Raw genomic sequence first — 26885 nt, 5'->3', positions numbered from 1 at the left:
CATGTTTAAAGGGAACCTAAGGCGAGAGTTCCATATTCATGTCCTTTTAAACAATACCAGTTGCCTGGCTGTCCTGCTGATCTCTTTGGCTGCAGTAGTGTCTGAATCACACCACAAACAAGCATGTGGCTAATCCAGTCAGAGCACCTGATCTGCATGCTTGTTCAGGGGTTATAGCTAAAAGTATTCAATGCAGAGGATCAGTAGGACAGCTAGGAAATCTGCATTGTTTAATAGGAAATAAATATGGCAACCTCTCTATCCCTCTCGCTTTTGGTTCCCTTTAAAGGCAAGCTTCTGGAGTTTATGGAGGGATGCCAGTACTATGAAGCCAGGCAAGAGGAAAACTTCAGTAATCTATGAAGGTGCTTGAAGGCAATGCCAGCGTTATACAACCAGCACCTGTTGCACCTGGCAAGTTCTGATCCAAGCTATTGTACACAACTAGTAAAAAATGTACAATAACTCGGAAGTCTTAGCAACTATCTTTAGTGGCTTCTACAGTCTGGGGAGATTCACCACATTAATATCAGTTCTTCCATTTCTACCCGTTGTTATTTCCCCCAGTAGATGATGGCTACAGCTGTCAAGTGCTGGTTACACATAGACTTAGAAGTGTTGATTTAATGTCCTATTTCAGAAAATTTGCATTGCCAGCAATCTTCATACATACACAAAAACCTACAATCATCAATGTTGCGTAATACCTGAATTTCAGTGTCACATGACCTTCACTCCTGACCACTTCTGGAGCAAAGTACCAAGTTCCCTTTAGGACTCTCTGACCAACTGACTATACAGCACAAACACTGAGATTTCTGTATTAAGCAACTTTTCAATGTACAAAACTACTGGCTAAGAATGTGAAAAAGGAGTGAGGGAAAAGGCCAGCCCTCTAGAAAAATGCCTTAACCAATAAGATCCTACTGATACTTACCAAAGCAGCGGGTCACAGGTGGCCAGATGCTTACAGCCAAAACTGCAGCCTCTTTGCCTTGCCCCTCCATGGAGGTAGGCCAGGTAACATGGTGCCACAAAGACAAGATCCAGGTCACTGGGGTTAGATGGCCACGCCAGTCCCTGATGCTGCCGGGCCTTGTGACTTAAGCCCCATACACACGCCCAACGCCGTCTTTTACAGTGATCGAAAATCTAACGTTTTGGGAAAATTGAACGACAGTCTTCACGTACGGACGACTGAGCGAGAACGACAGATAAGAAGAGGTTGAATCGTTCCGGCTGTCGGATTGATTTTGGAAAAGACGGTGAGAAGACGTCTGCAAACTGTGAATGTGTACACATATCTAGTACGATTATGCTATATGTACTATGGGGAAGAGACATCACTGTGAGGCTTTGATAATATGGTAAACACATGTCTTTAAGGAAGTCGCTCGTTTAGCCATGCGGTATGCATTATTATAGTGTGCACGTCAAGGCGTATCTTTTTATCGCTTAAATTTGTCTTCTCTTTTGTACTGAGCGTCCTTGGTTGAGCGTGTGTATGGGGCTTCCCTGCCAATTGATAAGCAATCAGTCTTTAGGGAGGTGTGGGTATGACAGGAACGCAGTTAAAGAGAAACCGTAACCAAGGATTGAACTTTATCCCAATCAGTAGCCGATACCCCTTTCCCACAAGAAATCTATTCCTTTTCTCAAACTGATCATCAGGGGCCTCTGTATGACGGATATTGTAGTGAAACCCCTCCCACAGTGTGATGTCAGGACCATAGTCCTGACATCACACTGTGGGAGCCTTGTTACATTGTGGGAAATAACAGCTGTTTCCAACCGCCAAAAATGCACAGCTTCTTCTTCCAAAGACCTCACCAGCCAGCAGTAAAGATGTCACCATGTGATAAATGTCAGACTGTAAATCAGGGAGAGAAAAGATTTTACAATGGGCAAACACTGACTAAATCATTTATAAATATGTGTAATAATTAAGCACTTTTTTTCATTACGTTATTTTCACTGGAGTTCCTCTAAGGGCTTGTTTCCTCTACATGCAAATTCTGGATGCAGAAAAACTGACTCCAATGAATGCCTATGGGCCTGTTTCCACTAAACACGATTTTTTTGATGCAGATTTCTGCATTATGCATCCGTTTTCCCATACACTGAAAATGTTAGTGAAAACAGGCCCATAGCCTTGTGCAAACATGCTAGGACTGACGCACTGCAGGGATCAGGACTCGACCCCTTTAGTGTTCTCCTCAGAATTGTTTTCCAGCCGGGTGGCATGAAAAAGTAGCCGGGTGGGGCAAGATGAGAGAATGGAAGGCCGGAGCTTTTCTGCACAACCCTGCTTACAACAGAGGAGGAGGTGAGCTGATGACAGCCGGGTGCTCACCAAAATTAGCCGGGTGGAGCACCCGGCTAAAAGAGCCTGGGAAGAACACTGCCCTTGGGAAACAGTATGAAGCTTACATACATGTCGCAAGCCTCTAGGCTACCTACACCTTCTGCTGATATTTGGAGAGAAGAGAGTTGATGGCGCAGTACATGATGGATCGTCACGGAGTGGGTGGGGTAAGTGAACATTTCCTTAAGACAGCAATCAGCTGAGACAGTCCACCAAGCAGATCGCTGGCCAATGCACTGCACTCACCTGACACCTTGGCCAAGAACCATCTAGCATTGGGCAGCACGGTGGCGTAGTGGTTAGCTCTCTCGCCTTGCAGCGCTGGATCCCTGGTTCGAATCCCAGCCAGGGCACCATCTGCAAAGAGTTTGTATGTTCTCTCCGTGTCTGCGTGGGTTTCCTCCGGGCACTCCGGTTTCCTCTCACATTCCAAAAACATACGGATAAGTTAATTGGATCCCCCTAAAATTGGCCCTGGACTACAGTACTTACTACATAATATAGACATATGGCAATGGTAGGGATTAGATTGTGAGCTCCTTTGAGGGACAGTTAGTGACAAGATATATATATACTGTAAAGCGCTGCGTAATATGTCGGCGCTATATAAATACTAAATAATAATAATAATAATAATAATAATAATAATAATAGCAGGAGTACAAGGCTTTAGCCCCCAAATCCCATGATGTGGACAATGTCAGAGGAAGAGAAAAGAAACTGCCTGCCATTTGCAGATCTGGGGAGTTGTGCTCCAATGCAACTTCAGGTATACAATTTTAATATGTATAAGAAACACTATTACCATATATAAAACCCTGGCAGAGCTACGCATTTAAAAATATATCTATTACAAGTCTGTATTCAGTGTTCTCACTAGAACTGCTCTTCGTTAGTTGGGGTGAAACGATTGGTGAGTAGGGATGGAATTTGCCAAAGCATACCGTAGCTTCGCCAGAGGTGATCTTTCATCCCACAATGCCCACCATGACCTCTGGCCTGAAAAAAAACAAAAACAAAAAAAAAACTAGCCAGGGACATTAAGGAACCTGCGCGTCTCGAGAGGAACACGTGTTTACAAACAAGGTCATCACAGCCAACTCTATCCCTACTGGCCAGCTGATTCAGGTCAGAGGTCATGATGTGCATTATGGAAAGGAAGTTCACTGGTGGACGAAACTATGCAGTGGCAAACCATCCTTATTGGTGGGTTATCAGAAAGTGGGTGTTGTCAAAAGTTTGGCAAGAGTGCACATGCAGCAAATTTTGCCATTCAAAGTTCCATCCCACCAATAGTGTGGCAAGTTTCAGTGTCCACTATAGTCTGTCACGGCTTTCCAGTGCCTCATCTTTTCAAAGCTCTCCAAAGCGTGTGCAGTACCTTATGTTGGTGTTACCATCTGCAATCGCATTCTGAACTGAGCACAATGAACTGGCAGGACTTTTGAGGTGTCTTTAGCTTCAACTATGCCTGCCTGACCCACGAGATCCCACCCCCAAACACACACACCAAACCACTAGCCAAACCATCCTCCTCCACTGACCCAAACAAAAAGGCGTTTGAAAGGAAGCTCAGCCACCCCCACCCCACACCTGAGGGCAGAGCTCCTGGATACTCCTGGATACTTTATTCACATCTTATATGTATATGTATATAGTTGGAGGGGGAAGGAGGCTAAAGTCTAAGAAAAATCTTGCTTGTAGATTGTATTTAAAGAGGAACTATAGTGAAATGTACATGTCTAAAATTGCTTATTATTTGGCAATATTAATTTAAAGAATATTTAGTCAGTGTTTGCCCATCTTTCTGCTCCCTGATTTACATTCTGAAATTGATCACTGGTGGTGACAGCTTTAGTTCTTCCAGGTGATCTGTGTGGAATATTTGTTAATGAGAGTTCTATGCACATAGGGAGATATTGCTTACTTGGGAATTGGAAAAAGCCGTTATTTCCCACAATGCAACGAGTTTTCACAGACAGTAAACAGTCAGGACCATGGTCACGACATTACACTGTGGAAGGGGTTACACCACAATATTAGCCATACTGCTGATCTATTCAAGAGAAGGTAAAGATTTTCCGTGGCAAAGGGGGTGTCAGATACTGATTGGAATGAAGTTCAATCCTTGGCTAGTTCCTCCTTAAATAAGGTACCCTGCATGATATGGAAGGTATAAGGACACCAAGAGCTGGAGAGGAACCTCACCCATGTAGCAGCAGCCTGGGTTCTACTGTCACATACCAGCCATGAACAAGCCTCTGCAAGTCGGGCAGCTGTCAAAAATTGTCAGGTGAGGCGTGCCAAACATGCCCGGGGAGAATACAGATATTACATTGGCTAACGGACAGCAATGCCCTACAGAGAACAAGCTACCCAAGCCAGCATGGGCATAACTACATTAATATATACAATACATATATTAGTATTCATACTATTCACACCACCTCCGTCCTTTCCTTCTAAGTTCTGCAGCTAACAAAGGGTTCCCTCTGTAAGGAAACTGAGATAAAGGGTTCATTCTGAACTGAAGCTAGAATAACTGACAGCAAAACATGTGGCTAATGAATGGCTGCCAACACCCCATCTAACTCGCCACAAGCACACGGTCACGTAGCAACTGTCACTGTTGTCACAATACCGGTTAACAGGTTGCTTAGTAACGAGGTTTCCTGAAGTGATTTTACTAGTGTGTGCACATGACAGAAGCTGAGTTACGTTCTTGTGATACACACAGCAACCTCCTTCCCCTTTGCTGCTGAATGTAACTGCTACAACATGTGCCATTATTTCAGCGCTGTGGAGTCGGTGCAAAAATCCACCGACTCCTCAGGTTAGGATTCCACTGACTCCTCTAATTTGCATATTACAATCTTGTTGAATGAAAGTATGTAACATAAAATGCATCTGTTAGCTGCCAAAGCTTAGGAATTTTAATTGGCAACTGAACTGTGAGAGATATGGATGCTGCCATATTTGTTCCCTTTTAACCTCCTTAGCGGTAACCCCGTGTGTGACACGGGGTAAGCCGCCGGAGGGTGCCGCTCAGGCCCTGCTGGGCCGATTTTCATAATTTTTTTTTTGCTGGACGCAGCTAGCACTTTGCTAGCTGCGCCAGCACCCCGATCGCCGCCGCGCGCCCGATCGCCGCTATCCGGTGCGGCGCGTGGCCCCCCCCCCCAGACCCCTGCGCTGCCTGGCCAATCAGTGCCAGGCAGCGACAAGGGGTGGATCGGGTCTCCCAATGACGTCGCTGACGTCGGTGACGTCATCCCGCCCCGTCGCCATGGCGACGGGGGAAGCCCTCCAGGAAATCCCGTTCTTTGAACGGGATTTCCTGATCGCCTATCGCCGGAGGCGATCGGCGGGGCTGGGGGGATGCCGCTGAGCAGCGGCTATCATGTAGCGAGCCCTGGGCTCGCTACATGATTAAAAAAAAAAATATCAAAAAAAAAACTGCTGCGCTGCCCCCTGGCGGTATTTTTCATACCGCCAAGGGGGTTAAACAATACCAGTTACCTGGCTATCTAGCTGATCTTCTGCCTATAATACTTTTAGTCATAGACGTTTGTCTCGCTCACATCATACGCGCTTCCGTGCGCAGTTGGAAGTGCATATGACGTGGTAACATGCAAGAACGGCAGAAGGGTACAGACAGCCCTTCGGCCGTTCACATCAAATGCGCTGCGCAGCAGTATGATGCACTTGCGTACTGCTGCATGCATTCTGCCCGCAAGTGAAGAGCTGACCCATTCAATGTCAATGGATGGGATCAGCAGTGCAGCGGGTAGGAGTGCAGATGGCATGCGATCGTACGTGTTGCGTTCTGATCACACGGCCATTTGTGCTGCAAAGATGTGAACGAGGCCTAAAACTAGTCCTTGGTAAGAGTACTTGTAGAAGGTACAGATAGGAACAAAGAACATATCAGGCCCTAGGCAATGTAACTGTGGGTACATGTAAGAGTGATGTGCAGGTACTCTGCAGGGGAATGAGGCGATTCTTCCTCCATTACACATTCTTCATGTACAATTTGAACCAGGTTTATGGGTGATTGACACCTCTGTGTTCAATGTGCACAACATTCTCAGTGGATTCCCTACAGCTCTGTGGGGAGTGCATATGTAGAGTATAGTACTACTGTGTAACAACGTAAACCTGAGAGATGAAAGTTTTATACACACCTGGGGCTTCCTCCAGCCCCCTTCAGGCTAATCAGTCCTGCGCTGTCCTCCTCCGCCACCTGGATCTTCTGGTATAGGTCCAGGAAAAATACGACGTGTGTATGTACCTTTAAGATCAGGCCGCATCTGAATTACAACCAGCCCAGGGTTGCGGAGCCTCTTAGAGGCAAACTGAACCATTCCATAAAAAAAAAAAAAAAAAAAAAAAAAACCAGACGCTACAAATATGCACTAATAACCCTAACCTCTAATTAAAGGCAAATTACATGCTGAGTATAACCTGGGAGCAGCTATCCATAAAGTAGAACTTTCAGCCTGATCTAAGAAGCGTTGCCATTTCTCTCTGTTGTCCACAAACATGTAAGTTTACTTTATGGCAAGCTGCTCTCAGGTTATACATATGCTTGTGTGGTATTTTATCAGAGGTTAGGATCCCTTTCAATAGGATGACCTCACTGTGGTGGAAGGATTTAGTATGGAATACTTTGCATGCAAAATGTTCAGGAAGCTAACATCCTCCATTAGTCTCCTCTACTTCGAATGCAAGATGTGCAATTTGCCTATAAAAAGCTCTGCACACCTGAGCTGATAGTCAGATGCGGCCTGGTTTTACAATGCTGCCATTTCTCCTTGCAGGGCCATGGTCATGACATCACACTGTGGGAGGGGTTTCACCACAATTTCAGCCATACAGCGCCCCCTGATGCTCTATTTTGAGAAAAGGAAAAGAATTCAGCTACTGATTGGGATGAAGTTCAATCCTTGGTTGAAGTTCCTCTTTAAGCTGATTAGATGGAGTATTTAGATCTCTGTGTGGAGATGAGTTTTGACATCATTGGAAGCTGCAAGCGGGGGACAGAAAGTCATTGTGCTGTTTGTCATCTGACAGAATGTGAGATCAAAGGAGCAGTTAGTGAGAAAAGAGAATCCAATCCTGGACATGTATGAGCAATGAGCAGATGTAAGGGCAGTACAGCAATAAGTTAGTTATAATGGGTGGAAGAAGTTAGTGAGCAAAATATACCGCTGGAACTTTGATTGAAACCAACCTAACTGCAGCTCTGAACATAAAGACGAGTTATCCATTAGCTCCATAGCATGCAAGTAAACTATAAATGGTGCAGAAATGATGGGTGTGGTCCTGAGTTCCCCGACTCTATTGCTACCCCTCCATGCAGAACAGGGGACATCTGCACAGCAGAGCATGCCCTGTTTGCATGTCAGGGAATCGTACTTGGGATCTCAGGGCTGCAGTCATCATTGTGAGCTATTGTCATAATCCAGCTCAGAAGTGTCATCTACAGCTTCCCTGCATGTCTGGGGGCAGCAAATATCTCACAGGTGAGCTTATCCTATAAATAAAATGTGGTGTGAGAAGGAAATGGATGCTGAAATGTTCATTTTTAAGCAGCCATGGGCACGTGGGTAAAATGGGAGCCGCCATAGTGCGATATATATTAATAGCTGCAATCAGCACCCATTGCAGTTAAGTTAGGTCCCAGAGGAGCCCAATAAAATAGCTCAAAAGCACACCATCAGAAGATACAAGGTGCAGTACAGTCGAGCATAAACAGGCTTTATTTGCATAGTACACCAGACGTCCACGTCAGCCTGTCATGCACTTTATTTCTGTGATGCCATTCTGTTTATACCTTGACAAAAGGGACCCGCTGTGCCCCCGAAACAGTTGTTGATGACTGGAATGGACGTCTGGTGTACTAAGTGAATACAAGCATATTTATTCTCGACTGAGTGTGCGCACCTCCTAGAGTTTTGCAATAAAATAGCGGACACCAGGATCGGCAGTTATGCAAACTGTGGCTAAAAATAGCAAGCGCGCATAGGGGGTGTTAGAGTTAGGCTTTGGAGGAGGAGGGCTAGTGTTAGCTATTGGATTTGGTAAGGTTAGGCGATAGTAAAAATTACCAATATTTTAGTAAAAATTACTATTTTATTATTAAAATAATTAATGGAAACAGAGTAGAATATCAGTAATGTACTGGTATTCTAATTGTGGCTATTCCCAGTACCCATTGTAAATATACGCCTTCATTCCTGCGAACACTTTCTGTATCACTGAGCCAAAACCAGTATGCAGGCACTGTCTGCATACTTGTTCCAGGTGTGGCTCAGTCTCAGACACTACTAAAGGCAAAAGATCAAGAAGATTGAAAGCGGTCATATAAAAGGGGGGAGTAGAGATGAGCCCACATATTATTATGTATTTAGGTAGTGCTGACATTTTCTGCTGCGTTTTAAAGCGCATACACACCTGTAACTTATGTCGCCTGAGGTGGTGTTATCAGCCCCCTCAGCTGTCATGCGTGTGTGCATTGAAGTGAAGCTCCTCGTAGCCCTACAGATGCAAAGCTATAGATCAGACTTTCTCAACCAGGGTTCCTTGAGTACTTTACAGGGGTTCCTTGGCATTTCCCCCCATCGTGGGGGAAGCGCATTATAATAGGGGGTACTATAAAAACTAGCTCTAAATTGGGTTTAGAATAAAAATGATCACGTTAAAGGGGCACTACAGTGAAAACTGTAAAATTTAAAATATGTGCAAACATATACAAATAAGAAGTACATTTTTTCCAGAGTAAAATGAGCCATAACACAAAATGAGACATACTTTTCTCCTATGTTGCTGTCACTTACAGTAGGAAGTAGAAATCTGACAGAAGTGACAGGTTTTGGACTAGTCCATCTCTTCATGGGGGGGATTCTCAGGGATATATTTATTTTCAAAAGCACTTAGTGAACGGCAGTTGCTCTGTCCAACTGCCAATAAACTGTGTAGCGAGCAGGGAAGCTGGCCAGCATCATTGTTTAAATCCTTTTTAGGGAATATCTTTATAAAAAATAAAAGCCTTGCTGAGAATCCCCCATGAAGAGAACCTGTCACTTCTGTCAGATTTCTACTGCCTACTGTAAGTGACAGCAACATAGGAGAAAAGTAATGTATGGCTCATTTTACTCTGAAAAAAAATGGTTTGCAGGGGTTTCTTGACATCCAAAAGTTATTTCCAGGGTTCCTCCAGGGTTAAAAGGTTGAGAAAGGCTGCTATAGAGAATACTGACATAGTCTAAAGAGATCAAAGCTGAATTATAAAAGCTTTTGAACTGAGAACAGACCAGATTCCCCCACAACATCCAACATCTATGAGTTCAGAAGAAAGGCTTGGCTTTGATTAGTGGCCATGGCGACAGAAACAGACACAGACACACCCGAGGCACATGACAAGATGACATACTTGCAGTGCAGCCAGTCTGGAAGAGAGAACCTGGAAATACATGAGGCATCGCCTTATTCTTCATCTATCTAGATACTACATGACGTGCTGTATAAAATCCTCTGGGATGACACAAACTTGCTCCTTTGGCCGAAAGAAGGGCGCGTTATTGAGTTGTGGAACGCGACCCACTGGAGGCGTGAGAGTGTGTGATACGCATAGAAGCGTACGGCATCTGGATAATTAACCCCCTGTCCCCCATGCGCGCTGGCGTTTGTGATTGCGATTGCTAGTGGAAAAGGGCCCTAAGAGACCTTTTTATACTGTAAATCAGTAAACAATTGTACTGTGATTTTGATTGCAATTTGCAGCCTTTGCTAAAAGTGATTTCCAATGTGTTGCAGTGCGATTTTTTTGTGTGATGCAGGGATTCAAGTTGCATAAAATAATTGCACTAATAATCGCATAGTACAAAGCTTGCTTTTCGTGCCCTCCTATAGCTTACTACCGTAGCACAATCACAGGAAAACTGTGGTAGACAATACAATTGCGCTTAGGTACTAATTTCATCGCTCACAATGGCCCCAGTGGAAACGGCACTGTGATTACAGGGATCATGTCGGATCAGATTTTCGGATCACATTGCTGTAAGGTGGAGAAGGGCTCTAGTACTGCAATCAGCAAAACAGGTGCACTTGCAGATCTAATTGAAGCATGTCTGCTGGTAATGAGGGCTGACTCTCAGTTCACTCCAAGCCAGACCACAGAGGAGTGGTAGCGTATTTGTATAACAGTCTAAGTTTGTCGAGTCACTTACATCACCACTGGAGATACCTTATAGGGTACCCGAAATGCCATTTGACACGATGAGATAAACTTGTGTATGTACAATTCCCGGCCTACACAGTACTAGGCTGTGTTCCTTTTTTCTTCACTGTAATGCTGGGCATACACGGTGCAATTCTGCGCTGGAATCGAGCCGCTGGCTCGATGCCGGTGCATCCCCGCTCGTGCGGATCGATTCCCGCTCGTCCCGCGGGCACGTCCTAATCTGCGATTCGTTTCTTCCATTGTCCGCCCGCAGGGATCGAGCGCGGTATCGATCCGGTGATCAGACACGTCGGATATTATCAATCGAGCGATCAACGGCTCGATTGATAATAAAAAACGAGCCGTGTATGCCCAACATAAGGGTTAAAAACCCAGGTATGTAAAAGACAGACACTTTTTCAGTCAGGCTTGAGTTTGACTGTTGCATAATTCTCACGCTGATAACAAATTACAATCGATCAAAACTCAGGACATAGATTAGAAAGTCGATGGTTAAAGATGAGAGCTGTAAACCATTAAAGGAATACTATCGATGTTTGCATTTATTTTTAAATGCTGTATGTTGTAGCACACATTAGGACAAGTACTAGTAGCAATTTGATTCCTCACACAGCTGTTCCTCTCAGCTGTAAAATCCTCCGTCAGTTTTGGCCGTCAGTGTTGGATACAAATGTATCTATATGCTGAGGGCTCCCAGAGGGCTAAGCCCATGTCTGCACAGGGGAGTTGCTATCAACTCCTCAGTTTATAGTTTAATTATCACCTTGCTGAAAGAATCTTATTGATATGGTGGTAAGGGGTTAAAGATTCTAGCAATGTGTGTTTATTATCTTTGCTTCTCTTGACTGATAAAGATACTAATAATGCTAATTGTTGACAGTGGTCTGCCCCTCTCAGCAGCCTGTAAAGTGGATGCAGCCTGGAGTGAATCACCACAAGCAGACAGAGTGTAAACACAGACTATTGTTTATAGCTAGTTATATTCCAGCAATATTCCAGCTCATTTAGTTACCTGTTACCACCTCAGATCAGCCTATTTCTCCTCATGTCTCCTGCATGCTGTGAGTGACACAGTGACAAATATATTTGTGAGCTGTGTGACAGAGTAACCAAGCAGCTCAGGGTGACCCAAACTACTATGAGCTGTGTGAGAAATGAATTTTTAAGCAGAAATAGAGGGAGAGAGACCTGGGTGAATAAAATAAAGTGCCCCTAGCACTAGTGGTAATGTGTACACTAATATACAGTATTAAAAAAAAAAGTCGTTTCAATCGATAGTACTCCTTTAACAACTTGTCCATTACAGGTAGTGTTCCCTAATGTCCCAAAACAATTTCCATATTTCAGTGCTCCTCCCATTCATTCGCCAATAACTTTATCACACTGAAATTATATATAATAGATCTTGTTTTTTTTGCCACCAATTAGACTTTCTTTGGGCAGCACTTTTTGCTAAGAATTTATTCTATATGCATTTTAACGGGAAGAATAAGAAAACAAAACAGAAAAAATTCATTATTTTTTAGTTTTCAGCCATAATAGTTTTAACCACTTAAAGATAACTGGACGAATATACAGTATTTGTCCAGTGTTGTTGTAGAGAGTGCACCACTAGTTTGTTACTAAATGAGGCACATGTGGTATCATTTTAACCGTGACAAGTTGTAGAATACATTTTGGTGTGTCTAAAAGCTGTGACCCAAGTCACATGAAAAACAGGTAGGGACAAACTTAATCCAACATAAAAAGTCATTTTCAGAATTATGATCAAACTTGGGAAAGTTTTAGCAACACTACAAGAGACATATGTGGTATCATTTTAACCGTGATAAGTAGTAGAGAGTTTAAAGAGTTTTAGGGATGAGGCGCATGTCTCCTGTATTTTTTTTAGTCACAAACAGTCAAAATAAATTAAATTTTGCATATTCTGTACCAAAATAAAAGATTTGTAAAATGAAAACAAAGTGACAGAATATAAAAAGAAAAAACATATGTTGTTACCTTAGGAACCTGGCTTTTTAAATATATATGCCATCACGGTATATTACTATTATTTTGAAAATAGAAGACACCTTTATTTCCAAATACAATATTGCCACCATACATTGTGCTAGGAACATAATCTAAATGTTGCAATAATCAGGATGGATGAGCAAACAAAATTAGTGTGTTTAACTTATAGTTTAACTTATAGTCAGCACTGTTTAATGTACAGCTATAATGGATGTAAATGAAGTAAAAAACTATAGATCATTTAGGTGTAATAAGTAGTAATAAAGTGATTGGCGAATGAATGGGAGCAGCACCTATATGTGAAAATTGCTCTCGGGCTGAAGTGGGTAAAATAAAAAACATGCTTCTGTGGATAAAACACATTTGCCCATTTGTCCCAGCTATTATAACATTTAAATGATGTCCCTAGTACAATGTATGGCCACAATATTTTATTTGGAAATAAAGGTGTATTTTTTTATAGTTTTGTCACACAAGTGTTTTATTTTGGTAACTATTGGAGAAGGGGGACAGTTATTGGTAAATTAAATGGAGGATTTATTTATTTTCATTTAATGTATGTAGGTTTCTTTTTTCTGGCCACTAGATGTATTCCCCCCCCCCCCCCCCCACACACACACACTTTGTTCTGGTGTACCATCACCTGTACACAGGAACTGCTGTGTGTGTTTTTATTTTCAGTTTGACAAGGACCACCAGCATCTCACTGAGGCCAGTGGTCATTGATCACATGCACTTTGATCAGTGAATGGAACCATATGTTCTCATACACTGATCAGTGTACTAACACGCAGCAATGAGAATGCGCACAGGAGCACGCAAAGCGTGCGATAATGGCGAGGTACTTATATCTACGCCACTGGAGCTAAGGTGAAGTTTCGTGTGTGTGTGTGTGTGTGTGTGTGTGTGTGTGTGTGTGTGTGTGTGTGTGTGTGTGTGTGTGTGTGTGTGTGTGTGGTCGCTGGTGCAGGAAGTAGTTAAAAACTGTTATTCAGCTAAGACAAGAAAGCCATTACACTGACATTTTTATTTTTTAAACACAAACTAAGAATAAGGATCCTAGGAAAGTAATAACCCACCCCTAACACCCCCCCCTCCCTCATCACCTACCCCTTTATAAGTGCTTAAATATATGTCCCCCTACCTAATGCCTAACCGCCTCTGACCCAGTGCCTAACCTTAACCCCCCAGTAAGCGACTAACACTAACCTAAAAATCTAATACCCAAACAATCGATAGCTGACTATCTACAACCATTAAATACTATGTAGTAGCCAGTTGGCTCCTAGCTGCCTCAATCTCCCAAATGACTGATTGGGCGCCCGATTATTGAAAATTAGCACAGGCGTCTAAACAGATTGCTGCGCCCAATTGACCTGATCCGTTTGGGAGCTGGCCTTCACCAGTCCTGAGAGTCACACCACATTTCTGCATCCCCTCACCACAGAGACACAAGGAGTGGAAGCCACTTACCGATGCTGAGAATGACGGAAACTGTGTGTTCAATGCTGAAGTAACGGACAAGATTGCAGAAATTAAATGACATCAGTAAGAAGCAAAGAATGACCGAGACCCATTCTTGTAACCTCTTTCCTGCAAGAAAAAAAATAATTCAGTTCATTATACAAGGTCTCAGGAGTCTATCTTCAAACATTTAATACAGAAACAGATATGAAGCCTTGTACATATTTTTGAAATTGGTGGTCGGGGAGGGAACTGTAGCAAGACTCTCCTTGCTCTGCGTTGGACAAAACAAAAACAAAACATTTTGCTCTGGCCAATTCCTACTTTCCTAGATTCTGATAGGTGTAAAGAGAAAGATGGGCTGCCTGTACAGACACTGCATTGTTGGCTGAAGCAATCAACAATTAATTTGGCCATCAAAAGTCTAAATATCTGCAAATGTAAACGAGAGGTTCTAAGCCATTTGTAGACCACTAAATACGAAGATGAAATTGGCTAGGGTTTAACTCTACAAGTTTAAAGCCTTAGGAGAGTTACATAAGCACCATTAGTGTCGACTGTCAGGAACAAGTTGTATCCTGCTGGTGTCACTGCAGGAAACTAGCGCTGTGTCCTTGGGCGAGTTCCATCTTGCGTACGTTTGTTGCTTAAATTCAGGCAAATAAGAAACAGGTCTTTAGAGAAGACAAGACATAACATTCATATCCTGTTCTTCTCCTGGCGGACACAGCGTTCTAGAGTAGAGGCCAACAGGTCCGTTTGGCACAGATTGGAGCAGACCAGTTCAGTGTCCGCACCATTTTAATGTGGCTATGGGCAAAACAGCTGCCCATAAATACTGCAGGTCAGGACTTAGCGTTGTGATTTTTTTTTTACTGTTTTATGTACTGGAACCCTGGTCAATGGGTTAATCCCTGCATCAAAAGCAGCACGCTTAACCAGTATGCTATCCAGCTGGTCCTGGTTGGAACACATTTCGGTTGTAATAAAAGCAACCATATGCCTATGTTGACCTATCACGGATATGTTCACAATGTTATAAATGGGGCGGGGATCTGAAGCTGCTGCAAAAGGATAGTCACAACTCAGGTCTCTTTGGAGTTGCTTAGCTCTGGCTCATAAGAAACCAGCCACGACTCTGCAGATACTCTGCTCTCACTACGCTTTGCAATTTACACAAACTCATTATAATCTTATTTTATTATACTCAACAGGCATTCATGTGATTGGGTAGTGGGTCACTGCTTTTTTATGTGGAAGGAAAACTGTATAATATGCAGTATTCTTGCCTCAGCCGAACTGGCTGCAATCATAATTGGCGAAGAATCGCCATAGTTGGATCAGAACCTTTTAAGTAGTAAGTGGTTTATTTTGCACTGTACATACACGAGGCACGGATGTCTGCAGTTGCATGGAGACAAGCAACAGTTGAAAGTCTCCAGCAACGACAGTTGTATACAAGCAACGATTGTATACACGCGGCAACAACCTGTCTGCAACATAGCGGAAACTGTTGCTCAGCAACTTCTGTCGCAGGTTCAATGAACTGTCGGACTCACAAGAGTTGCTAGAGACTAGCATGCACACGACCGCACCGACTTGAGACTAGGGACGGTTGCTGCAACAGCTGTTGCCGGGGATTGAACAAGTCAATCACCTGGAGACAGCTCTGATTAGCAACAGTTGCTTGCGCGCGCCTCATGGCCCATACTCACGGGCAACTTTTTTGGGAGCGTGCTTGCGACATGCTGGCAACAGATAGTAGCCAGGTCCCTCCACATACACACGGCGGAGGGACCTGGCAACTGATGCGACGGAAGCTGTCGCCGTTGTCCCTCCCCCCGCCGGAAGCGCCGTTTATTTACTATCATGTTGCTGTCGCTAGTCCGCGTACTCACGCGGACTAGCGACAGTTGTGGCGGAGGTGCGGCGGCGACTGTTGCCATGCGATTGAAACTTTCAATCGCATGGCGACATGAGCGACGGGCGACAGTTCGGGGTGCGTGCGCGTGCAACGGCCCATACTCACGGGCGACAAAAGTCCCTCGTGAGTATGGGCCATCATACACGTGGAGGACCTGTTGCTGCAACATGCGCGCGCCATGTGTTTCCAGCAACAGTTGTAGCCCGTGTGTATGGGCCTTATAATAAGAAATAAAATCTAGGGCTTTAAAGAAAACCTGTACTGAAAATAGTCAAAATAAGCATACACAAGTCATACTTACCTTCCATGTAGTCTACTCCTCAGTGTCTTTCTCCTCTCCCGCGTCCTATTTGTTCACTATGATCAAGGGAATTTTCCGTCCTCCATTTTGAAAATAGCCATTATCCATAACAGCTTTCTGGTCAGCACACAGTTAAACTGTAACATCGCCCACTTGAACCATAGGGATACATGGACATTACCTGGAACATGAGTTGTCCTCTCAGCTATAACTGACAGCAACTGATATTTTACTGACAGCAACTGATATATTTCAGATCTGACAAAATATTGTCAGAACTGGATGGGATTATTGTCAGAAGAAAATGGTGAGCTTCTGAGAGGAACTGATGGCAAGTTAACTCTGTAATGTTCATTTGAAGTTACCTCATGTGTTTATTTTAAATATTTTTACTCAGTACAGGTTCTCTTTAAACCCTTTAACAGCCAATTTAGTTAGAGGCTTGCAAGTGCTTTGGGCCAATTTATTTTGGTACACTTTTTTTTTTTATTTCTTATTTGTTACATTTCCTTGTTACTAATTAGCACTGCTACAATTTATTTATTTTTATTTATTTATTGTATTTATAAAGCGCCAACATATTACGCAGCGCTGAACATTAATTTAGGTTACAGACAATATTTAGGGGTGACATACAGCAATATGACAATACAGGAATAATAGAAAACCAGATCACACGGCACAGTATGAGTGCCAGGTAATGCTTAGTCATTGGATTGAGCATGTAGATTAGGCAAGTTAGGTTCACTCAGATGCATAGCATGGGTTCACAGTAATGGAGGTGCATGATCAGGTAGGACACAAAAGGAGGAGGACCCTGCCCAAAGGCTTACAATCTAGAGGGAGAGGTAAGGACACGAACGGTAGGGGACCAGAGTTCAGCTGTAGGTTTAGAGCACTTGTGAGGGGTAGTAGGCCAGAGTGAAAAGGTGAGTTTTGAGGGCTTTCTTGAAAATGTTGAAGGAGGGGGCTGCCCTAATGGGTGGAGGTAGGGAGTTCCATAGTGTTGGAGCAGCTCTTGAGAAGTCCTGGAGGCGTGCATGGGACTGGGTGATGCGGGGGGCGGTTAGGCGAAGTTCATTGGAAGAGCGGAGTGAGCGGCTAGGTGTGTACCTCTGAGTAAGATCGGAAGTGTAGGTTGGACAAGTTTTGTGGACAGATTTGTAGGTCAGACACAGTATCTTGAATTTGATTCTGGACTGGATAGGAAGCCAGTGGAGGGATTCTAGAAGGGGATCTACCGTGGTGGAGCGATGGGAACAGTGGATAATTCTGGCTGCCGCATTCATGATGGACTGCAGTGGGGCTGTTCGGGTCATAGGGAGACCAGAAAGCAGGGCATTGCAGTAGTCAAGGCGGGAAATTATGAGGGCATGGATGAGGAGTTTGGTGGTGGCAGAGGTCAGGAAAGGGCGAATCTTACAGATGTTACGAAGGTAGAAGTTGCAGGACTTTGTGAGGTTTTGGATGTGGGAAGTGAAGGAGAGTGCGGAGTCCAGGGTGACACCCAGACAACGGGCTTGAGAGGTAGGGCGAATGGTAGTGTGGTTAACAGTGACATGCACATCAGGGAGGTTCGTGGATGGCCGGGGTGGGAAGATCATAAATTCCGTTTTGTCTAGATTTAATTTCAGGAACCTAGCGGACATCCAGGAGGGGATGGCTGATAGGCAGGAGGAGACCTTGTCCATGGTAGTGGTGGATATGTCAGGGGTGTGGAGGTAGATCTGGGTGTCATCTGCATACAGATGATAGTTAAAACCCATGGAGGAGATAACCTTGCCAATGGAGGATGTGTATAGCGTGAACAGTAGGGGGCCAAGGACCGAACCTTGGGGGACTCCCACCGAGAGGTGGTTGGGGGTGGACGAGGACTCATTGAAGGCGGTCGTGAAGGAGCGGTTGGAGAGGTAGGATGAAAGCCAGGACAGGGCGAGATCGTGAATGCCCAAGGACTGGAGGGACTGGAGGAGTAGGGGATGATCTACTGTGTCAAAAGCTGCTGACAGGTCAAGGAGGAGGAGAATGGAGTATTTACCTTCAGCTTTAGCTAAGGCAAGGTCATTGACCACTTTGGTGAGAGCAGTTTCAATGCTACAATGTGAATTTCTGGACACTTGTCACTGGGGGGGCATTGTCAACAGCAGAGGAATTCTGCTTTCAGTTTCTATATCCTTTGCTAGCAGAGAGACATTAAAGCATTCCAAGAAGTCACAGCACAGCGAATTCTGCCGGATGAGGTCAAAAGCAGTGCACTCTCAAACCAGACAATTCCTTTGAAGCTGCTAATGGGCTAAATGACAGTTTATCTGCAGTGCTGGAACTGCTAGGAAGCAAATTCATTAAACTGTGACTGAATTGACCAGATAATTTTTTTTTCTATTTCTTGTTTTTATTGAGTTTCTAGCACACAAGAAATAATGATACAATTCATATAGTTGAAGCAATAGTAGAAGATTAAACAATGTATATGAATTACTTCATAAAGTAAAAAGTACTCAACTAAATACTAACTTGAATATCTGTGTACACATTAAACTAATGTCAAATGTATATGCGACATAAATAACACTTATCAAGTAAAATGCAACATAAAAAAAAAAAAAAAAAAAAAAAAAAAACCTTATGTAAAATACCACATAAAAAGTATGGCACAGAAAGAAAGAAGAAAAAAAGAAAACTATCTCAAAAATATAAAATATTAAACAATCCCAATCATCAATAAGCTAGACCTATTTCTAGTGGAAATTTCCTCCTGAATGTAACTAAAGTAAAACTCAGGAATCCTCAGGTTGATCTATATTAAAAGAGACTCTGTAACAAATTTTTCAGCCTTAGTTATTCTATCCTACAAGTTCCTTTGCCTGTCCTAATGTGCTCTTGCTTACTGCAGCTTTTCCTAATTGCACTGTCTCTGTAATAAATCTTATCTCCTTTCCTCTGTAGTGTCTGTCGGGCTAAGGCTTGAATGTGTGGAATGTGCAGGGCTGCTTGTGATTGGTAGAAGCGATACACACCCTCTGCAGGCCCCCTGCACATCCTGTATGACTCACACACACTGTTTATGTGAGCCTATCACAAGCTGGTTAGTTTGTTTGTAAACACTGCCTAAAACTGTTAATTACAAGCCAGGATTGCAGCAGAGAGTGGCATAAACAGCACAGAGGGGCCCAGGAGAAAATAAGGAATAGAATGGTATGCTTTTTAGTGTAAGAATATTAGAGTACAGATTCTCTTTAAGCCCAGTCGACCAGATAAATTTGAAGAGTTCAAAATCTGTACAGAATTAACTACTTCCCGACCGCCGTATAGACAAATGGCGGCCGGAAAGTGGACGCCGCAAGGACCGCCGTATTGACAAAGTGCGGCCGTCCTTGTATGGGCATGGGCGGAGCGATCGCGTCATCCGTGACGCGATCCTCCGCCTACGCCTGGCGCCGCTCACCCGCCGCAACATCCCGCCGGCCATACGGAAGCGCCGGCGGGATGTTAACCCGACGATCGCCGCATACAAAGTGTATAATACACTTTGTAATGTTTACAAAGTGTATTATACAGGCTGCCTCCTGCCCTGGTGGTCCCAATGTCCGAGGGACCACCAGGGCAGGCTGCAGCCACCCTAGTCTGCACCAAGCACACTGATTTCCCCCCCCCCTGCCCCAGATTGCCCACAGCACCCATCAGACCCCCCCCTGCCCACCCCCCAGACCCCTGTTTGCACCCAATCACCCCCCTAATCACCCATCAATCACTCCCTGTCACTATCTGTCAACGCTATTTTTTTTTTATCCCCCCCCCTGCCCCCTGTTCCCTCCTGATCACCCCCCCCACCCCTCAGATTCTCCCCAGACCCCCCCCCCCCCCCATGTACTGTATGCATCTATCCCCCCTGATCACCTGTCAATCACCCGTCAATCACCCCCTGTCACTGCCACCCATCAATCAGCCCCTAACTTGCCCCTTGCGGGCAATCTGATCACCCCCCCACACCAATAGATCGCCCGCAGATCCGACATCAGATCACCTCCCAAATCCATTGTTTACATCTATTTTCTCCTCTAAACACCCACTAATTACCCATCAATCACCCATCACCACCTGTCACAGACCCTAATCTGCCCCTTGCGGCCAGCCAATCACCCGCCCACATGCTCAGATTGCCCTCTGACCCCCCCTTATCAATTCACCAGTGTATTAATTACATCTGTTCTTAACTGTAATAACCCACTGATCACCTGTCAATCACCTGCCAATCACCTATCACCCATCAATCACCCCCTGTCACTGCCACCCAACAATCAGCCCCTAACCTGCCCCTTGCGGGCAAACTGATCACCCACCCACACCAATAGATCGCCCGCAGATCCGACATCAGATCACCACCCAAGCGCAGTGTTTCCATCTATTCTTTCCTCTAAACACCCACTAATTACCCATCAATCACCCCCTATCACCACCTGTCACTGTTACCCATCAGAGCAGACCCTAATCTGCCCCTTGCGGGCACCCAATCGCCCGCCTACACGCTCAGATTGCCCTCAGACCCCCCCTTATCAATTCGCCAGTGCAATATTTACATCTGTTCTCCCCTGTAATAACCCACTGATTACCTGTCAATCACCTATCAATCACCCATCAATCACCCCCTGTCACTGCCACCCATCAATCACCCCCTGTCACTGCCACCCATCAATCACCCGCTGTCACTGCCACCCATCAATCAGCCCCTAACCTGCCCCTTGCGGCCAATCTGATCCCCCACCCACACCAATAGATCGCCCGCAGATCCGACGTCCGATCACCTCCCAAGTGCAGTGTTTCCATCTATTCTCTACCCTAAACACCCACTAATTACCCATCAATCACCCCCTGTCACTGCTACCTATCAGATTAGACCCCTATCTGCCCCTAGGGCACTCAATCACCCGCCCACACCCTCAGAATGCCCTCAGACCCCAGCCCTGATCACCTCGCCAGTGCATTGCTTGCATCTATTCCCCCCTCTAATCACACCTTGAGACACCCATCAATCACCTCCTGTCACCCCCTAGCACACCTACCCATCAGATCAGGCCCCAATTTGCCCCGTGTGGGCTCCTGATCACTCGGCCAAACCCTCAGATCCCCCTCAGACCCCCTTCCGATCACCTCCCCAGTGCATTGATTGCATCTATTTTCCCCTCTAACCACCCCCTGAGACACCCATCAATCACCTCCTGTCACCCCCCTAGCACTCCTATCCATCAGATCAGGCCCAATACAACCTGTCATCTAAAAGGCCACCCTGCTTATGACCGGTTCCACAAAATTCGCCCCCTCATAGACCACCTGTCATCAAAATTTGCAGATGCTTATACCCCTGAACAGTCATTTTGAGACATTTGGTTTCCAGACTACTCACGGTTTTGGGCCTGTAAAATGCCAGGGCGGTATAGGAATCCCACAAGTGACCCCATTTTAGAAAAAAAGACACCCCAAGGTATTCTGTTAGGTGTATGACGAGTTCATAGAAGATTTTATTTTTTGTCAAAAGTTAGCGGAAATTGATTTTTTTTTCACAAAGTGTCATTTTTCACTAACTTGTGACAAAAAATAAAATCTTCTATGAACTCGCCATACACCTAAAGGAATACCTTGGGGTGTCTTCTTTCTAAAATGGGGTCACTTGTGGGGTTCCTATACTGCCCTGGCATTTTAGGGGCCCTAAACCGCGAGGAGTAGTCTAGAAAACAAATGCCTCAAAATGACCTGTGAATAGGACGTTGGGCCCCTTAGCGCACCTAGGCTGCAAAAAAGTGTCACACATGTTGTACCGCCGTACTCAGGAAAAGTAGTATAATGTGTATTGGGGTGTATTTTTACACATACCCATGCTGGGTGGGAGAAATTTCTATGTAAATGGACAATTGTGTGTAAAAAAATCAAACAATTGTCATTTACAGAGATATTTCTCCCACTTAGCATGGGTATGTGTAAAAATACACCCCAAAACGCATTATACTACTTCTCCTGAGTACGGCGGTACCACATGTGTGGCACTTTTTTACACCCTAAGTACGCTAAGGGGCCCGAAGTCCAATGAGTACCTTTAGGATTTCACAGGTCATTTTGAGGCATTTGGTTTGAAGACTACTCCTCACGGTTTAGGGCCCCTAAAATGCCAGGGCAGTATAGGAACCCCACAAATGACCCCATTCTAGAAAGAAGACACCCAAAGGTATTCCGTACGGAGTATGGTGAGTTCATAGAAGATTTTATTTTTTGTCACAAGTTAGCGGAAAATGACACTTTGTGAAAAAAAAACAATTAAAATCAATTTCCGCTAACTTGTGACAAAAAAATAAAAACTTCTATGAACTCACCATACTCCTAACGGAATACCTTGGGGTGTCTTCCTTCTAAAATGGGGTCATTAGTGGGGTTCCTATACTGCCCTGGCATTTTAGGGGCCCTAAACCGTGAGGAGTAGTCTTCAAACGAAATTTCTCAAAATGACCTGTGAAATCCTAAAGGTACTCATTGGACTTTGGGCCCCTTAGTGCAGTTAGGGTGCAAAAAAGTGCCACACATGTGGTATCGCCGTACTCGGGAGAAGTAGTATAATGTGTTTTGGGGTGTATTTTTACACATACCCATGCTGGGTGGGAGAAATACCTCTGTAAATGACAATCTTTTGATTTTTTTTACACACAATTGTCCATTTACAGAGGTATTTCTCCCACCCAGCATGGGTATGTGTAAAAATACACCCCAAAACACATTGTACTACTTCTCCTGAGTATGGCGATACCACATGTGTGGCACTTTTTTGCACCCTAACTGCGCTAAAGGGCCCAAAGTCCAATGAGTACCTTTAGGATTTCACAGGTCATTTTGAGAAATTTCGTTTCAAGACTACTCCTCACGGTTTAGGGCCCCTAAAATGCCAGGGCAGTATAGGAACCCCACAAATGACCCCATTTTAGAAGGAAGACACCCCAAGGTATTCCGTTAGTAGTATGGCGAGTTCATAGAAGATTTTATTTTTTGTCACTAATTAGCGGAAATTGATTTTAATTGTGTTTTTTCACAAAGTGTCATTTTCCGCTAACTTTTGACAAAAAAAAATCTTCTATGAACTCACCATACTCCTAACGGAATACCTTGGGGTGTCTTCTTTCTAAAATGGGGTCATTTGTGGGGTTCCTATACTGCCCTGGCATTTTAGGGGCCCTAAACCGTGAGGAGTAGTCTTGAAAACAAATGTCGCAAAATGACCTGTGAAATCCTAAAGGTACTCATTGGACTTTGGGCCCTTTAGCGCAGTTAGGGTGCAAAAAAGTGCCACACATGTGGTATCGCCGTACTCAGGAGAAGTAGTATAATGTGTTTTGTGGTGTATTTTTACACATACCCATGCTGAGTGGGAGAAAGATCTCTGTAAATGGACAATTGTGTGTAAAAAAAATTAACAAATTGTCATTTACAGAGATATTTCTCCCACCCAGCATGGGTATGTGTAAAATACACCCCAAAACACATTATACTACTTTTCCTGAGTACGGCAATACCACATGTGTGGCACTTTTTTGCAGCCTAACTGCGCTAAGGGGTCCAAAGTCCAATGAGCACCTTTAGGCTTTACAGGGGTGCTTACAATTTAGCACCCCCCAAAATGTCAGGACAGTAAACACACCCTACAAATGACCCCATTTTGGAAAGTAGACACTTCAAGGTATTCAGAGAGGGGCATGGTGAGTCCGTGGCAGATTTCATTTTTTTTTTTGTCGCAAGTTAGAAGAAATGGAAACTTTTTTTTTTTTTTTTCTCACAAAGTGTCATTTTCCGCTTACTTGTGACAAAAAAATAATATCTTCTATGAACTCACTATGCCTCTCAGTGAATACTTTGGGATGTCTTCTTTCCAAAATGGGGTAATTTGGGGGGTATTTATACTATCCTGGAATTCTAGCCCCTCATGAAACATGACAGGGGGTCAGAAAAGTCATAGATGCTTGAAAATGAGAAAATTCACTTTTTGCACCATAGTTTGTAAACGCTATAAAACTTTTACCCAAACCAATAAATATAAACTGAATGGGTTTTTTTTAATCAAAAACTTACTTTATTTGAAAAATGTCAGCACAGAAAGTTAAAAAAAATCATTTTTTTTGCCAAAATTCATGTCTTTTTTGATGAATATGATAAAAAGTAAAAATCGCAGGAGCAATCAAATAGCACCAAAAGAAAGCTTTATTAGTGACAAAAAAAGGAGCCAAAATTCATTTAGGTGGTAGGTTGTATGAGCGAGCAATAAACCGTGAAAGCTGCAGTGGTCTGAATGGAAAAAAAGTGGCCGGTCCTTAAGGGGTAGAAAGCCCTAGGTCCTCAAGTGGTTAACACCATTCACTTGAGTAAAGCCTCTTTTAGACAGGAGGCTGAACTGCACGCTTGTTGGGCAGTTCAGGGACACAAGTGGTGCCCACGACTGCCATTCGGGTGCAATTAAAATGCAGCCAAATGACAGCATTTATAACACAACGCAGGTCAGCGCTTGACACGCGGTGGCATAACCCAACGGCAAAGAACTGCAACATGTCAGTCAGGGCTGTGGAGTCAAAGCAATTTTGGGTACCTTGGAGGTTTCATAAAATGAGGAGTCAAAGTTGGAGTCGGATGATTTTTGTACTGACTCCACAGCCCTGGTCAGAGTACGGCTCAGATGCGACTTCATGGGGGGCCACCTGTCCAGCGACAGCACAGAGCGCTAGCAAACACCTGGCCCTTGCAGGAGAGCAGCTGACAGGCGGCAAATTCAGCTGTCTGTCTGAAAGAGGCCCTAGTCCAAACTTTATAAACAAAATAAGATTATAGATTTCCAGGAAACTCCTATTTAGGGTTAAAACTAGACATACAACAGTTTAGCTCATCTATTTATTTGCACTTTTAAGTTGCCTTTAAGAAATTTTGCAATAACTGTTTATGAAAGAGTACAGAAGACATGAGACACGCCGGAGATAAACTTGGCAGGCATCAAGGAAATTTCTGACAGATAATAAGTTGGGGCTGTTGCCGAGTAAAAGCAGGAGCTCGTTCCAGCCACTAGATGCTGACAGTAGAAGATGGACAGCAGCCAGGGCTTGCCACACCTCTCCTCGGCGTCCCATGTGTACGTGAGGAGCAGGACACAAGCTCAGCCGGCTATGACTGCGACTGCACCAGCGCTGTCACTCTCACATGGTGGAGAGAGATAGTGAGCACTGTAATGAATATTGCACTTGCCTAACACAGATTCTACACTATGGGAAGGGGCTGCAGGACTCCACCAGGGAAACACTGAGATAAACACAACATGAGGTTCATGCACTGAACAAAGCAATCAATTTAGACAAACTGTCGCTTTACATGGCAGGCTGCAGGAGGAGGACAAAATGTTTACTGTACATAGCAACTAGACAAAACTAGTCTTTCAGCAGTTTTTAAACAATACAACCGTTTATCAATGTAACTTTGCATAGCCACACTGGGTGTGAGCACTGACTCACAAGAATGAATCAGACACAACTCTGCAACAGGAAAAGGCAGGTTACACAAAGGCACAGAGGGGGCAAAGGACTGGCTGCTATATTTAAACAGATAGGTGATAGAACAATAAAACACTGTCTAAAGGTGGACATACACTTATCGATTTTCCCATTGGATTCCCTGCAGATTTGATTCATCTGCTGGGAACTGATTCCGCAAAATGATCAGATCGTTCATTTTTAATTGTTTTTGACTACAAATTAAGTGAAAGTATCCATTGGACAGGATGAAAAATATAAAACAATCGGGGGCAGGGCAAGTGCATTGGCAGGTCGATGGCCTATAGCTTTGCACTGCACCAGACAATGCAACTCTGCAGTTTGATGGATTTTCAATAGATACCCTGCTGGAAATATTGGAAATTGATGTGCAGTGTATGTAGGAATCAATTCTTTTCAGAAAGGAATCGAAAGTTTTGGAACATTGGCTGGAAATCTATAAAAAGGTGCCTATACATCAAATTATGTATGGAGAGATTGACCAAGAGACAGATCTCTCTCTGATCGAATCTGATTAGAGAGAGATCTGTTCGCTACCCATAAACTGCAGGCGGAATCCCGATCAATTTCAGCCTTAAAGAGACTCCGTAACAAAAATTGCATCCTGTTTTTTATCATCCTATAAATTCCAAAAGCTATTCTAATGTGTTCTGGCTTACTGCAGCACTTTATACTATCACTGTCTCTGTAATAAATCAATGTATCTTTCCCCTGTCAGACTTGTCGGCCTGTGTCTGGAAGGCTGCCAAGTTCTTCAGTGTTGTGGTTCTGCTATGAACTCCCCCCTCTCTGCACACTGCCTGTGTGTTATTTAGGATTAGAGCAGCTTCTCTCTTCTCTCTTATCTTTTACAAGCTGGATAAATCGTCCTCTGAGCTGGCTGGGCTTTCACATACTGAAGAATTACAGACAAGGGCAAAGCTGTTTGCAGGAAGAAAAGAGCAGCCTGAAACTTCAGTGCATGAGAACAGGGGGAAGAAACACACAAATGATCTCTTGAGATTCAAAAG

At 44.1% G+C, this 26885-nt stretch overlaps 1 protein-coding gene across 1 annotated transcript in view; it reads right to left on the bottom strand.

Moving 5' to 3' along the window:
- Positions 1-26885, bottom strand: part of PEDS1 (plasmanylethanolamine desaturase 1) — a 90566-nt gene that overhangs the window by 33362 nt on the left and 30319 nt on the right. The window contains exon 2 of the mRNA XM_068262878.1: positions 14097-14216. Coding sequence (XP_068118979.1) covers positions 14097-14216 — 120 coding nt within the window. The remainder of the gene's footprint in view (positions 1-14096; positions 14217-26885) is intronic.

This window comes from Hyperolius riggenbachi, chromosome 12, assembly GCF_040937935.1.
Source record: "Hyperolius riggenbachi isolate aHypRig1 chromosome 12, aHypRig1.pri, whole genome shotgun sequence".
In the NCBI taxonomy this organism is placed as follows: domain Eukaryota; kingdom Metazoa; phylum Chordata; class Amphibia; order Anura; family Hyperoliidae; genus Hyperolius; species Hyperolius riggenbachi.
The sequence above is the reverse complement of the archived record's forward strand: the minus strand, read 5'-3'. Positions and strand labels throughout refer to the sequence as shown.